The 15,812-nt window shown below is 47.1% G+C and overlaps 1 protein-coding gene across 1 annotated transcript in view; it reads right to left on the minus strand.

The window, feature by feature from the left end:
• The window catches only part of LIMCH1 (LIM and calponin homology domains 1), a 169,844-nt gene extending 154,766 nt beyond the window's left edge, over nucleotides 1-15,078 (minus strand). Inside the window, exon 1 of the mRNA XM_032186133.1 lies at nucleotides 14,788-15,078. Coding sequence (XP_032042024.1) covers nucleotides 14,788-14,871 — 84 coding nt within the window. The 5' untranslated portion in view covers nucleotides 14,872-15,078. The remainder of the gene's footprint in view (nucleotides 1-14,787) is intronic.
• Nucleotides 15,079-15,812: the final 734 nt, after the last annotated feature.

A 15,812-nucleotide genomic window follows, 5' to 3' on the forward strand; every position in this document is an offset into this window, starting at 1 on the left:
TTTGGCTGCCCCTTCTGAAGAATTCCCTGAAAATATTTACCAGCCTTCTGAGGAGTCACCTCTTCAAAGGAAAAATAAAAATTCAAAAAGTAACTTTATAAAGGTAACCAGAAAAAATTCTTCCCAAATAAGCACAAACCCAGTGCAAGAAGTGCCAACACCTACCTACCCCTGCACCCAGTCCCTGCCTGCATTATTGCTTGCTCCAGAAGCAGGATCGACCTGGACAGCACCTGCCAGCTGCAGCTCACCCACCCTCCCTGGCAGTCCCAGAAAATAGCTCTCATGGCAGGAGGAGATGCATCCTCAGCCTGGATGCATGGCCTGGCCTGGCCAGCACCCCTAAGGGGATGTGCATCTTCCGAACGATCTAGCCAAGCATCCCAAGGCTAGAAATATTTGGATAGCAAGAGAAAATGAATGGTTGTTATAAGGGACACCTCCCATTTAAATGTATAAAAATAGGGTGTTGCAGACTACTTTGGGGTTTGTGGGGCAATGCTGGTAGTTTTTAACTTTAATTGCAAAAGATAAAAGGCCCAGAAAGCCATGTTCCATCCATTTCTCTGAACTTACCTAGTAAATGTTTCTGCTCATGAAATCCAAGTAAGCAAGTCAGTTTTGTTTCTATAGTCTTCAGTTTCAAGAAGATGTACCTTCTATTACAGACATGGTAGCAGGAATTATTGTTTTAAATAGGATTTAACATTATTCTTTCCTTCTAGAGAATGAATTCTGTTGTGTCAGATCATATTCATGAACACACACCTTCTTTTCCACATATTTTCCAAATATAACATGTGCTGATATTTTATATTAGCAGTGTCTTAAACCAAAGTCACTCAAGTCTAAAAATACAACATACATCAGCTGAACAGAGTATTAGAAACTTATCTCCTGTTGAAAGAGCCATTAGTTCTTTTGCCCTTCTATTCATAGTGTTGTTCTTTCTCTTAATGAAAACCACCTTTGTTTTTCTCCTTTCACACCTATGGTTTAGCCCATGAGAGAATTGCTCACCAGAAGCACATGAAATTCATCCTGTGCACTCAGGCAGCAGATAAATCAGGACAAATTGATGAGCCCAGGGAAAGCATATTCGTATGATAAAAATTAAAGGCGTTATCACAATCCTTTCTAGAATTGCACAGGATATTATAGACACAATGTGTGAATAGGTGTCACTAGAGCTGAAGTCAGACGCAGATCATCAGAGACCGATACGTCTTCTTAGCATTCTCTTCATCATGCAAGAGATCCAAAGCCGGTGAGAAATGCATTAGAAAAGAAGCAGATGTTGGGGGAGCACCGAGTTCTTCTTTTTACCTGCTTATCGGCAGCAAAACAACAAGCATAAGGAAACAAAGCCTCTTGATGCAGCCTGGACCCGTGCCAGGTCCAACTAAACTACCAATTCTTGATTTTAATCACAGGAGGAGCTCAAAACTGGAGCTCCCAAACCACGGCATACAAGTAGCCTCCAGGTGACTGCTAAGCAGCAGAAAAGCGAGAAGAATGACTGTTCAAATACCAAGGGTCCCCAAAACCCTTGAGAGAAGGCTGGGGAGACATGACCTGCAGCATCAGCACCATGAGAGAGAAGGCACCGGTGCCACCATTACAATAACTTTATTCCCAGGACTGTGCTACCTACGTGCCTAAATTGGGAAACTACAGCAATCATCTCCAGGGAGTGAGCACCACAAACAAACTGAGGGAGACCTTGTTGCTTATAGACTTCACCAAGTGTTTGGGGAAGGGCTGTATACAGAGCCCCAAGCATACATGCAGTATCTGTATGCCCCGAGAACAAGCAAAGCTGAACAAGGTCTGGCTTTTAAGGTTTTGGCTTCAAAATATTGCGGGGAAGGGAAGAGGTGGAAAAAAAAGAGAGTATTGATGGTAAGCCTTTACCCTTTGCCCACAGGGCAAAGAAACTAGAACTCCAAATACGAAGGATGCAGGACAAGTTAAATTTTTTAAGCAGCCCAGAATTACTGGTTTAATGGGTCTGCCAAGTGACAGCACGCTCCCGGTAGAGTTCTGGCAGCAGAAAGCCCTTAATCCAAGTGAATTACTAACTGGGAATAATGTCAGCAAAACAGCTGTCAGGATGCTATGCTGCTCAAGCTGAATAGACAAACAACTGCTTAGGGTCAGAAAGCAACACATTCAGCACAGCCTCCAAACAAAGAGCAGGAACTAACACCACCATTTAACCAACACCTGCCACCACTACCTTCTACCTTAAAAATGGGAGTGTGAGGGAAGAAAGCAGAACCAACAGAGGAAACAAGCAACTGTTCTCTTCAGAAGCAGCAGCGTAACTCTGGAACAAATTTGAGAGTTGTCCAAGTCTCTTTCAAAAAGAAGATGTGGCAAGTCAGTACATATCTGTGCTCAATGCTTCTCACTTTCCAGTGAAGTGGAAAGGGATACTACGTGCTGGCACAGAAGAACTGTTAAGAAAAGAAACAACTTCACAGAAACTACGTACCAGAGAAGCTATGTTAGACTCAGTGAGCACCTTACCGAAAGCAGGATTGCTAGCTCATACTTCCCGTAGAACAACCTGCACCTCCCCTGCAGCACGCCTGCAGTTCTGAGTCCAGCCAGGGCTCCCCAAAGTGTGTGTATGGACAATATATATATTTACACTGGATTGCAAATGCCTGATCTAGCTTATATTCTCTGAAGGGCCCATCTGTTACAGGTTGCCTTCTCTTCATGCTCTTTATCCAAATTCCACTCCTCCCCATGTCTTCCCTTTACTCAACTACATTTCTTCTTTTTTTTTTTTTTCTCTGCATCAGATTTGGACTGGTGTTGTCCAAATGGTGAAAGAGGACAGAGATAATTTCAAATGCATTCATCGGACACTCAAGGCATAGCAGCTGCTCTGAGCCAAGACCTTACCCACTCGGTTACGAGCCAACAGACAGTATGGGAAATAAGAGATACCAAAAGTCTTACCTAAAAAACATACTCTGGTTGCTGTGATAGTGCTTCAAGTGGCAGTGCAGCTTTATCAGTCCTTCCAGTAACACAAAAAAGAAGGGCCCAAGCAGAAACCCAGGAAGAAGAAGAAAAGCCTTGAAGCTATATGCACCAGAAGACACAGGGAGGACAGATGATGAATTACACAGAAGTTATTTGAGTGAGCTTGTAATAGTCATTTTCCCCACCTAAGCCACCTAAAACACTTAGGGCACAAAGCATGCAGACAGCTGGCAGCATCCACGTGACAAAGATGCATCAAGTGAGCACCTTTTGCCACCTCATCTGCTCCGTATTAACTGATGGATTACTTGGCAGTCGTTTATGGAAAACAAAATCCCCCAACCTTGCCCACGCAAACAGCAAGCAGAATGGCCCAGAGCACCCTAGCCACCCGAAAGTCAGATCTGAAGTCCGATGGGCTTTGATGAGCAAGGAGGAGGCGTTCTGCTTTATTAGCAAGAGCAAAGTCTTAATTCTCTCAGTTGCGCTAGTCCAAATACTCTGCCACTGCACTGGGAGTGAAAGCTATACTTACCCCACTCCAGAAATTCCCAAATATACTCTTTCCCTGAGCCTCATCAGACTTCTGGTAGGAAGAAATCACAGTGCTGAGGAGCAGGACATTTGCACAGGCCAACAAACACTGCTTTGAGTGTGTTTTTTTACAAGAAATTTTCAGATCCACAAATGCAGATGCATGTGGGGAAATTGTCAGGCTGCATCCTAAGGAAAACTGTTACGATGCACTCACAGAAAAGAAGGGGCATGAGTATACACAGCTGAAGTGACCTCCCCTTACCAAAAGCTTTCTACATTGTAGAAGAGTAATTCTTCTAACACACTTTTCGTTGAAGAAAGATTTTCTTCATAATCAAAGTAAACACTGAGTACCAACATGTTTCTGCCAGGCACCTCGGCTTTACAGTCACTGTCATGTTTGCTGTACCAACCACTTACGCCTTGTATGCAGTTGTAGCTAAATCTGAGGGCCCCCTCCTCCCCACCAAATGCAAAAATAGAAGCTTGTTTTGCTCATTCACTCCACTCCATCTGGTGTTTCAGATATATGCCTCATCCCTCACGATCTTTAAAGAAAACCTCAAACTTTTCATTCTCTTCATTGAGTAGTTCCTTAGAGCTCGGGTCCTTTCTCAGCAAGTACTGACATCTACCCATTTCCCACCCTGAAGCTTCACTTCTGTTTGAAGCCCCCTGCCCTAAGCATGTACTGGAAATGCTCACTGCCCATAGATAGCACCAGCACCCCATTCCCCACCAGCCCTTTTCCCACCACCACCTATTCCCTAGTAGCACTGGAGCCCAGCTCAAGCCACGGGAATGTGGCACGTTGATGTTTCATATAAGAGCTCCCCACCCTGCACAAAGGCTGCCCCCACTGCTAATTCTGGAAGTCAGCTCCTCTTGGTGTGCTGCATGCAGCCCTGTGCCCATGGCACACAGCGATGGGGTACTCCCCTTCCTCTGCACAGACATCCATCCCCCTTGTGTCCTCCCTTCTCTCGGGAGATACCAAGGGACAGGAAAAAGGCAGAAAACAAAAGCTTTCAGCACAGTTTGAGACTGTGCCGCTTCCAAGTAGTCTGCTCTGGCTTTGATCTATTGATTTCAAGGCCCTTCATGTGGGAAGCTGAAAAGCAAGTTTTCTCCACACAGCTCTAAAATAAAAAGAAAAGCCAGTATGGCATTGTAGGATCAAATACAGCACTGAAAAACCAACAAACATGGAAGGGGGGGTGAGGGAACCACAATACCAGACCTGCCCAAAACCAGAACATGCAATCAGGAGCCTTGGTTGAAATCCAAAAATGCAAAATAAAGAATTAAAACTATTACACAGCATTACTACTTCAGAGACACTAGCAAACTACAATGAATGGAAACTAATGTTTAAAATCCCACAGCACTGGTAGACAAGTTTTCTACTAAATGTGACTGGAATGTCATCTGAGAGCTAACCCTGTGCATTTTCATCAAGTTACACCCTACCCTACACAGCTGCCCACAACAGTTTTGCTTTCTTTCTCCCCTGAAGTTACTCATGAGAAGCAATATGATGGAAAGGAGTGAAGTACCAAAGCATTTATTACTGAGGTGCATTTTTAAATGAAAAATCTTTTTGTTTGGGATACTCTGAGGTGCCTCTAGCACCAAGTGCAGCACATCCCTCCTAAAGGCAGCTGGAATAAATTCCATTCGATGCTCATCTTGAGAGAGCACCCATACGAAGTGAGCCTCTTCAAATCTGACTGCTCACTGCTCCCCGGGAGAAATAATCATTGAAAGATAAGCGAGGGAGGCGAAGCCTCACCAGCTTTATTTTTAACATCCGTCTCCCTTTACACTCGCCTTCTCGCAGGGAATTTCTGACCCCGCAGCTGTGCTGTGCCAATCCAAGGCACGCTGGATGCCAGGAACCACGATGCAACAGCCGCCACCTCCGTTTTCAGAAGGGGCCGTGTGCCTGGGCTGTTCCAGGGGAGCAGCGTGGCATTCCCTGCACCCTGTACCTCCAGCAGGCAACGTCCTCGCTCTCCACACAAGCGGCCATCAGTCCAGCACACTTGGCAGAGCAGCAACATGGGCAGGGCAGCACTGAGCTGAGAGAAGGAGAAAATCAGGCCCCGGCAAGATCGAAGATCTGCATGGTCGTAATTAAAATGTTTGGAGGGTATTTTTGCTTCTCTTTAGAAAAGGCAAGCTGTTTCTAATAAAAGATAATTTGAGTCGCTTGAACTTTGTTGATTTATGACTTTTTTTCATGTTTTTCCAAAACCAAAGGCCCCCTTGTCAAAATAAGAATTGGTTTTGGGAGAGGTAGGATGTTAGGCTATGCTTTTGTACCATTTCTTTCAACTCAGGAGAGAGTCACCTTTATGACTCACTGATTCTGAAATTTCCTTTTTCTCATTAGTTCCATTTTTCTGGAAAGCAGTTTATTTTCTTGGCTATCTTTAATTGATCCAAACACTGACAGAAGACACACACTGCACATGCATGCTCCCAAATAAGGACTTCCTTTTTTTCCAAACCACAACTTTAAAAACCAACTCATCAGAGTCAGGAAAACAATAAACAAAAAATATTTATATATTTGCTTTTTTTTTTTTTTTTTTTTTTTAATAAAAGAGAGAGAGAAGGAGAGAAAGAGAAAAAGAAAAAAAGAGAGAAAGAGAAAAAGGGAAAGAAAAATAAAATATAACCCCCAAATCCATACCTATTGTATTTGTTTTAGGATGTTGTAGCAACCCTTGTGCCAGAACCACAACCTGCTGGGACTACAAGGACATAATGTAGCCCTGTGAGTTCACAGAAAACACTGCTCGCAAAGCACCGAGAAGAGATTTTAATCTCAGTCCAGTGTCCTCTGTAGCCACACAAACATTCTGCTCCCACTTGAAATCAGTTATTTATGGGCATCAGCCTCCTCTTACGCAAAAGAACGGCTGCTTCTCAAGTCAGAGTAAAGGTTACAATTATTTGTGCTGGTCTGTGGCCTGTTGTTGAAATACAAATGGAAAGGTTGTTTGGGGCTTTTTTCCTTCAACTCTGCCACCCCTGGAAATGGCAGGTGTATTACCTTTTACAGATTTCAGCCCCTCACTGCTGGGGAGAAAAACTTGAATGTAAGAATTGACTTGTAAGAATATAGTTGAATATAATTAGGCACATGTAATGTGCCGAATTTATTTTTTAAATGTTCCTTTAATCCATCCAGAGACTTTAGTGCTCATGATTGTAATACTGAACTAAACATCTACCAATGTCTACAGGAAGGAAAACAACTGGAAGATATTTAGTCTCAGGACGAGGACTCTTTTTTTTTTTTTTTCCCTGTTTTCTCAGCACACTGAGTATATACAGCCACTTTCCGTATAGCTTGTAAACAACAACAGGGGTGGGATGAAGTGGGGGCGATCTTGGAGGCTGGAAGAGACATCACAGAGAATTTTTCCTTTTGTGCTGTTCCTGAAACTCGCTATGGATCGCATAATGGAAGAATCCCAGTCCTGTTTCCAGCATGAACCAGGATCATGGAGAAACGTCTGTGAAGGAAAGATTAATGGAGATCATTTCCCTTTTACATTACGCATTCAGCTGTAGAAAGCTGAATTAAGGAATTGCTTTCTCTCCCTCCACCATGCTGCTCCTTAGCCTGTGAAGTGCTCCATGAATCATTGACAACAATGCTAGAGCCAAAAAGCCATGGCAATATTATTTTTCAAAATCTTAGCTTGTCAAAGTTGATTTCAAAATCGAACCATCTTTGACACGAAGCATGAGATCTCCAAAGAGCAGAACCTAGCGAAACAAGGCTTCTCTTCAAACAACCAGATGAAAAGAGTTCTCTGCTTTCCCCACTGACCAAGAAGTCCCTAGACTATTTTAAATCAACTTTAACATCAGGAGCAAGCTCTATTAATAACTCCATCATTAAGCGAGCCATTCTGTGACAAGGATTACTAGCAGCAGTCATTGTATATACACACATAATCAAAAGAAACTAGTTAACAGTTTTGAGTGAGTTATACTAGAACTGAGCAGATTGACTACGAAGGTAGAGGATCATTCTAACCAACTAATACCAAGAACAAAGAACCACTTAAGAATTTAATTCTCAATAACTAAACTTGCACATCATCTCAAGACCTGAAAAGCAAGGGGAATAATTTAAATTCCTTATTGGGCAATAAGAGCAGTGTAAAATGAATTAAATAAATCTTACCAACCAAAGGCAATCAATCATGTTTTCAGTTTTCCAAAATGAAAAAATAGGCTTAGTAGAAATAGTTGGATTGGAAGACAAACACATTTTATGCTGCCTTGAGGAGTTTCCACAAGGGAAAAGGGAAACTCAGCAGTGTACCCTGGAAATGCCTGTTGAAAGCCGAAGGAGCTTTGCCTTTGTGTGGAGAAGGATCTTGTTCATGCGAATTGGTGCTTAAACGTGACATTAATATAAACAACCAGTAAAGTAGGATCAAAAATAAAATTAAGGGATATTCACCCACCCACTTTCAAGAAACCACAGATTCACAGAATAATTCAGGCTGGTAGGGACCTTAGGGGGGCCCCTAGTTTGACATCCTGCTCAAGCAAGGGCAGCTCTAGGCCAGTCCAGGTTCTTGTGAGCTTTTTTCATTTGGGCACGAACCCACCAAGGATGGTGGTTTCCCTGCCTCTCTGAGCAGCCTGCACCAATGCTCAACTGCCCCTGTGATGAAGAAACTTTTCTTCACGCCAAGTCAGAACCTCCCCGTTTTAGTTTATGACAAGTATCGCACGCTCCTGGCCCAGGCCCCTGTGAAGGCCATGGCTCTGTCCCCCCAGTAACCTGCCCATACATACAGGGGGTGCTGCCAGGTCCCCACAAATCCACCTCTTCTCCAGCCCATCTCCCAGGACACGTGCTCCAGCCCCAGACAGCCTGGGGGCTCTCTGCTGAGCTCACTCCTTATCAATGCTTATCAATGTCCTTCCTGTACTGTGGGACCCAAAACCACACACAGTATTGCAGGTATGGCCCAGCAAGCACCAAGCAGAAGCAAACAACCACCTCCATCAACTCACTGGCTCCAGAAAATCCATGACGAGCTGACCTTTCCTGCTGCCAGGACACTGCTGCCTTGTCAGCTGGTCCCCCCCGGCCCTCTCCAGCAGAGCTGCCCCCCAGGCAGTCACTCCCCACCCTGTGCTGCAGCAAGGGGATGGTCAGCCTGTCCCAGGTACAGCAAGTACATTTCTGTTTAATAAATAAGAGGCAGTAATGGGCAGGGTTTTTTTCCAGTTTCAGCTGGGGTGTGTTCTAGTTCATCACATTCTTACAAGTCTGTCCCTAGGACATATGCAGCCCTTTCACCTGATACTGTTCTTAGCATAGCTGCAAGAAGTTTCAGCTATTAATTTTGATGCTATGTTACTGGTACCATAGTAGCACTGTTGTAATCATCGCAACCGAGGAGACCAAGTGAGGCAAGGGAACACAGTAGTTTCTTTCTTAAATGACATGTTGGAGGGATGGAAAGTTAGATCTTCAGAGCCTGCATGCCAAAATGCTCGCACCTTCCCCCTATGCAGCTGTATCAACTGCCCTTTCAAATGGCACTTTCACTCCCATAAATCTTGCTTTCTTTGTGGCATTCTTCCACAACTGGTCTTGTTGGGATACTTACAGAGAATCAATACATGAAAGTGACCATCTGTGGATGAAGAGCTCCTAGACTGGTAGCTTTTCCAAATGAAAGATAATATCGTTTTTATAACCTGTGGCAAAGTAACACTACCTAGATTGGCCAACACATTTTAGAGGCTAGAAAACGAGTCTACCACATTGATCATCTAGTTAATTCTCCATACTTGGAAAGATTCCACCTTCCTTTCGAGACGATAAACACTTTCCTTTATTTTATTTTATTTTATTTTATTTTATTTTATTTTATTTTATTTTATTTTATTTTATTATTTTTTTTTAGATGTAGTTCACACTAGCAGAACAAATGTAATGAGGTTTAATAGCTGTGTTCAACAGGTCTTTACCACCAACCACATAATGACATTCCAGACTTTGGTCTTAAGGGCAGATCTTTTACCTATTTTAAAATTTTAGCAATGAAAGGAGAAATTAATTCAGTTTTAAGACAATTAACAACTCAATCCTGCATTTCCTTGACATTATCCCTTTATCAATAGCATTGTTGTTCCCACTACTCCCACTCTTGTGCTAAGAGCTACTTGTAACGTGGCTTAAATGGATCTCATGACAAGGGAATTGGGTCCATGTACACAGGACACAAGGTCAGCTGCCAGGCAACTGGGAGAAGAAAACATTTCTATAAGATGATAGTCTGTCAGGTCAGAGAGTTTGGGCAGGTTCTTCCACCCCTTTAGAACAATCTATTTTTCATTCCACTGAATGACTAATTCAGCCAGAACGAAGAGCATCACATCAACCCCATCTGCAGCCACTAAATGCTGCCCTGGAGATGTAGAGAAAGAAGAGAAGAATTCCTCTCCAAGTCCAGTCACAATAACCACAGTAAAATTATTCTGAATTCACATCCATCTTGGACCAGAAGTCAGCCACCTTTTGACTCTTTATAGCTCCCACGTTGTGGGAAATATTCATCTAGCCTAACTTTAGTTGTCCACAAATCAGGCAGCTATTTGCATAGATTCCTTCTAGTCTGAGGAACACCCTCATCTCTCCCACCAAGATGAGAGACTTGAGATTAGTACAGACAGATCAGCTGGAAAGTTAGGGCACTGTCAAACCCATCAGCCAAAACTCCCTTCCAAAGCATGAGGCCCTTATTGAAAGCCCACTGAGGTAACTGAGAATCTCTCTGTTGAAAAGTGTCTGTTGGATTTCTGTCCAAGTAACTGTGAGACTGCAGTGGCAGCTGAAGGTCCCAGTTGGCTAGAGGAACCACCATTCTAGGACTAGAGTCCCTGTTCAAGCACCTTAAAGTTTGCTTGAAAGCAAAGGTAGACTAGATGTCTATGCATACTTGGGAAACACTACTGCAGTAGCAACCTGAAACCTCTTGCAGGATGTAGGTTACTCATAGGCATAGCCAATCAATGCTCTTAACCAATACTTTCAATAAAAAGAGCTTTATCTCTGATGTTCCTCAAAGTCGGGGCACTATAGTCAGCATCATACCACATTTCCAAGGCCATATAAACCAGCTTGTAAATTACTTAAGTTCCAGACCCCTCCAGCAGATTATCCGATCCAGTCCCTTCCCCACACAGAAAAGATTTTGTCAATGAACTACTTCTATCTCCATTTAAGTCCCATTTTTGCAATGGAAGACATAAGCCTCAGCTCTCTAGAACTTCTCCAGCACAAGAGGGAGAGATGCCCTAAAGAAATGTTGTTTCAAGACAGTAAAAAGACAATAACATGGTTTACTTGGCTGAATTGCTGGTTTTATACCCCTTGCATCGTTTCACAGCTAGGGTGGTGTAGAAGTGACCTGTCTATTTTGCTGTGCAACCTGATGCATCCAGAAATAGTAAATAACACACCGGGTCCCACTTCTAGAAGCATGGCCACTGTTACCAAATTAAAACTGCTGCCTTCAATGCAGAAATCTGACAGTGGTAAGGAGAAAAATTCAGAACCAACAAACCCTTCTGTCTGGGGGATTTCTCCATAACAAGAGGACTCTGTAGGGGAATACATATAAGAGAAAAGTGACAGACTTGTAAGTTGCTGCATTTTAGCCCATACACATCTAGAGGGAATGGCAAAGTCAAATGCTGACTACGGGGAACAGAAAACATGCCTTGTTTATTATTACCATACAACTATAAAGGAAGCTTTCTTATCAGCTGGCAAACTTACTAAGGAATACAAGTCTATGGAAAAGCCATCCCTAATTGAACCAAGTCTCAACAATGAGGATGGAGCATATTAATGAGGCAAGGATAGGAGGTGCGATGATGAGATAACAATACCCTGAGGAGTTGCACCAGTATTAAATGCGACTTTATTACTGTATTGCTCTTGAGTCTGTGCAGCAAGAATAACTCTGTTTATACAGATGTTCTTTCAGCCATCAGTTATTCTAGTTTAAGCACACACACTGGGAACCTTGACATTTTAAAATTACAGGCCAGTAGATTAAATTAGATTTGTTATTTCGCTTTAGTAAGCCACTACACTTTACAAGGCTGATATATTCTTTCAGTGAAACTGAGATGCACTAATTGAAATGAGATACTGCACCTTTAATAATGCAGACCAATGTAGCTGTCTCACAGGGTTTTTCATCAGGTGCCTTTATTTTAAGTCTTCTGAGTGCTACTTATATGGTACATTTTATCATTAAGAGGGCATTCTTTACTTAAGTAGTGCATGCCAAGCTAAATTAAAATAATAGAACCGGTTTACTCTAACACAGAGGGAAGTGCGGTTGCTATTTATGCAGAATTAAATATGTGATTAAGGCTGAACTCCAACCTCCTACCAAAAGTGTCTCACGATCAAAGCAGAAAGCCCACAGAGTCCCCAAATGCCACCTTGGGCAACGCACAGCTCACATCAAGTCTAACACCACTTGAAATCAGAGCTCAGGCCCCTTGGCCTGCTCAGGTGTTCACCTTGGCGCTTCTGGCTCAGAGCTCCAGGGAGACACAAAAGAGAAAGGATTGTTACGAGGAACCACCCAAACTTCAGTGCAACTTGGGCTGCCCTATTCTGTGAAGTAACTCTGACGGAGGGAAAAGAAAACTCCTGGCACCCCGGAGACGTGCTCTGGTGAAACATCAGATGCTCCAGGAGTAAATAAAGGCCTCTGAGACCTTCTGCCTGGAGGAAGGGAAGTACCTCAGTCCTTGAAGATTTAGACATTCACCACTTTGTGCCTTGGCTCTCCATCTGTGAAAGAGGACAGCCGCCCTTCCCAGCCCCGCCAGAGGAGAAATGCAGTGCCGACCACAGGGCGGATTCCTGTCAGCGCTGCACAATGGTGACAGCGCTCATACGACTATTCAAACCAGATGAGAATCCAGCCCGCCAGCCACACAACTTACTCTGTAGAAATAAAAATGCACAGCCAGCTCAGAGTTTCAGATCTGCCCATTTCTGCCCCCATTTCCTTGTGCAGCTCTGTTTCACAGTCTCAGGCAGGTTTTAAGCTGTCTCCCACTGCTGACGCCCCCACTAAGTCTGTCTTCTCCATACGAGGCAGGTTCAGCAGCCCTGCTTACAACAGCTACTGTTTATTTTATTTTCCTTTGAGATTTCACTTCACTTTAAACATCCAGAGCAGAGTTAGAAGCCACAACTGGATGTTTGCTAACACCTCTAGGCCAACAAATACACTGGTGAGAGACGACCACGGAGCCGACTGGAGCCGATGGACTCAGGGGCTGGACACAGCATGAACCCTGTTTCTGGTTTTTGCCCAGATCAATAGGGTTAGCACACTGAATGTAGATACCCATAATAAACAAATAAAATCTTGGGAATGTTAAGACTGCTGCCGCTTTTCAGTAACTTTGGACTAATACGTCAAGTTCTGCCTAATTGCTCAGTCCAAGCCATCGGGGGAATGCTGACCACATTTTTGCAAGAGGTGATAACCCTCATGCCCCAGAGCTTACACCGGGCTGTGATTAGAAGGAAATATCATTCTTGAGGCAAATTAAACCACATTCACTTCGCAGGCGGCTCCTTCCTCCCTTCCCATAGCAGGAGCACCCGCTGTGGGTGCTGCCGTAGAGGCAGACGCTCCCCCCAGCCCCACGGCCACAGCAGTGCCCCCGGCTCCTGCCACGCTCCCCAGCAGGAGGAAGGTGCCAAGAGTAACAGTCCCACCTCGCACATCTCACCCTGCCTTCTGCACACCCAGAAGATTAAAGACAGCAATGGAGGAAGCACAAGAAACCATATACGGCTTCCTTTATATGCGTGTGGGTCCTTTGGACCTGCATCAAGTGCATGAGGCATTGCAAGCCCTCGCACCCTGCCTATGGGGCCCTGGATAACACAAGGATGGGTGTGAGACCTCCCATCACGGCCAAACTGCCCAGGAGGGATGTTTCCGCCTGACCCAGAAGTTTCTGCTCTGAGACAGGAAGGCTTACACTCCCTTAATTATTATCATGCCCGGGGTAATTGCTGGCAGCCTCGTTACCTACAGAGGACTGCTCTGCCGTTGAGTGCCTGGCTCTGTCAGCCGCCAGCAGCACTCGCGGTCACAAGGTATTTTGCGTACCGCATGTATGGCAGGGTCATGTGCCTCCCCCTGCTACAAAGCGGGATGTACAGCTATGGGTTCGTCTTCCCAAGACAACCAGCGTTCATTTGCGCTCCCCTTTTCCTCTCCCAGGCAGCCCACTCACCTCCCACAGGCACAAAACCCCATCTCTCCCCGGTCCTCACTGCTTTGCTGCCTCCGGTCCTGCAGCAGCCAGCCAACTGTGTCGGTGCAAACTCCCCCAAGCCTGACACAGCATTACCTTTTCGGCTGGCGTCGGGGTGAACCCTGCATCCCGACAGACTCCAGACCCTGTGCCCGACCCGCCTGCAGTGTCCACCCGGGGTTTAGGCAATCTTGAAGTTGCAGCGATTTCCAGGCGAATTCGCCTAGCCTCGCCAGGAACCCGGCATCTCCTGCGGCTTACGGAAAGCTGCAGATTAAACGCAAAGCCCGCAGCTGCCGGCAGCTATTCCCCTGCCATCTCGGCCGATACCACCCTCACGCGTGTTCCCGACCCGCAACCGGACCACGGGCTATTCCCAGCTCCTCTATTACCCCACGCCAAAATATTTAACCCTTTCGTTTCGCCCCCCAAGCCGGCTGTTTTCCACGTTTTATCACCGCAGCCGAGCGGCGAGGCGGCCCCGCGGGGTGGGCACGGCCCGGAGCGAGGGGGGCACGGGGATGGGGGCACCCCGATGCGCGCCCCCGGCCGCCCCGATGCGCGCCCGCGGTACCTGCGCGGCCTCCCCCGGCGGGGGCTGCGGGGATGGAGGCTGCGGGGATGGAGGCTGAAGGTTGCGGGGCTGCAGGTTGCGGGGCTGGAGACTGCGGGAGCGCCATGTCCCCGCAGTGTGCCGGGGGGGGGGCCCGCAGCCTGCCCCCCCTCCCCATAGCCCAAGGAAGCCCCCCGCTGGGGGTCGCGGCCTCCCCGCACCTGCCTCCCGCTCCTGCTTAGGGCCGGGGAGGGGAAATGCGATTAAGGGATTGAGCCGGCGGCGGCGGAGGAGGAGGAGGAGGAGGAGGAAGCAGCACCCGCATCCCGCCCGCTCCTTACCTCGATCCACTTTTGCGCCTCGCCGAAGGCCGGCTCGGGCTGGGGCTGACCCTCTGCCGCCAGCTCCAGCCCGGGGCTGGCCATCTGCGGGCCCCCGGCTCGCCGCCCCGCAGCGGGGCCGTGGATGGCCGTCGGGAGGATGGCTCTGATTTTTTGAGGTGCCCGCAGCCCCGCCGCTTCTCCTCCCTCCGAGTTCCCTCCCTCCCCCCGGCGGCGCTGCTCGCCCGCACTCGGGTCGCCGCCGAGGCTCGGGGCTCGGGGCTCGGGGCTCGGTCCTCCCTCCGTCCTCCCTCCGTCCTCCCCCGGTCCTCCCTCCCTCCTCCGGTCCTCCCCCGGTCCTCCCCCGGCCGCCCCGCCCGCCCCGCCGCGCCGCCAGCTAAAAATAAACCGGGAGGGCGACGGCGCCCGTGCCTTCGGGCCCGAGGGGAGGAAAGCCGGGGGGTCAGAGCCGTGCCGGGGGGCTGCAGCCCCTGCCAGGGCGTGCTGAGAGCCGGCTGCACCGGGGGGGGGGGGGGGGGGGGGCGTGGGGTTGGGTGGTTTTGCGTGCAGGGGGAGAAAACGCAGCCGCCGCCTCCTGCGGAGGCTCGCACGCCTCGGCTGCGGTGGGTGAGGAGCCCCGGCTGGGGCAGGTGGGCTCCCGAGCCTGAGGTTAAGCAGAGAAGTTTCTAGAAGGATAAAATGGCAAGGCCTTCTTAGAGCCAAACCCCAAAAACTATGGCATTCAGCTGTTCGGGTGTGAAGGGTGAGCCAGCGGTGCTTGTCCCAGCTCAGAGGGGTGTCTGCAAGCTGGGAACACAGGCATGCGAGTGCTGACCCCAATTGCTACGGGGTTTTGTTGAGAGGGGTGCCCCGTCAGAGCTGGTGGCTTGCTGGGTTTCAGCAAACTGATGGGAAGCAAGCTGCAGGACCGACTCTGCAGCACTGCCTCCTTGGAGCTGTGAATTGGCCTCGATCCAAAACTTCTGCATCCTGCTTGTTGTCAGAAACCAGCCAAATGTGCTAGCTCTTCAAATCAGAACTCCTCA

This window comes from Aythya fuligula, chromosome 4, assembly GCF_009819795.1.
Source record: "Aythya fuligula isolate bAytFul2 chromosome 4, bAytFul2.pri, whole genome shotgun sequence".
NCBI lineage: Eukaryota > Metazoa > Chordata > Aves > Anseriformes > Anatidae > Aythya > Aythya fuligula.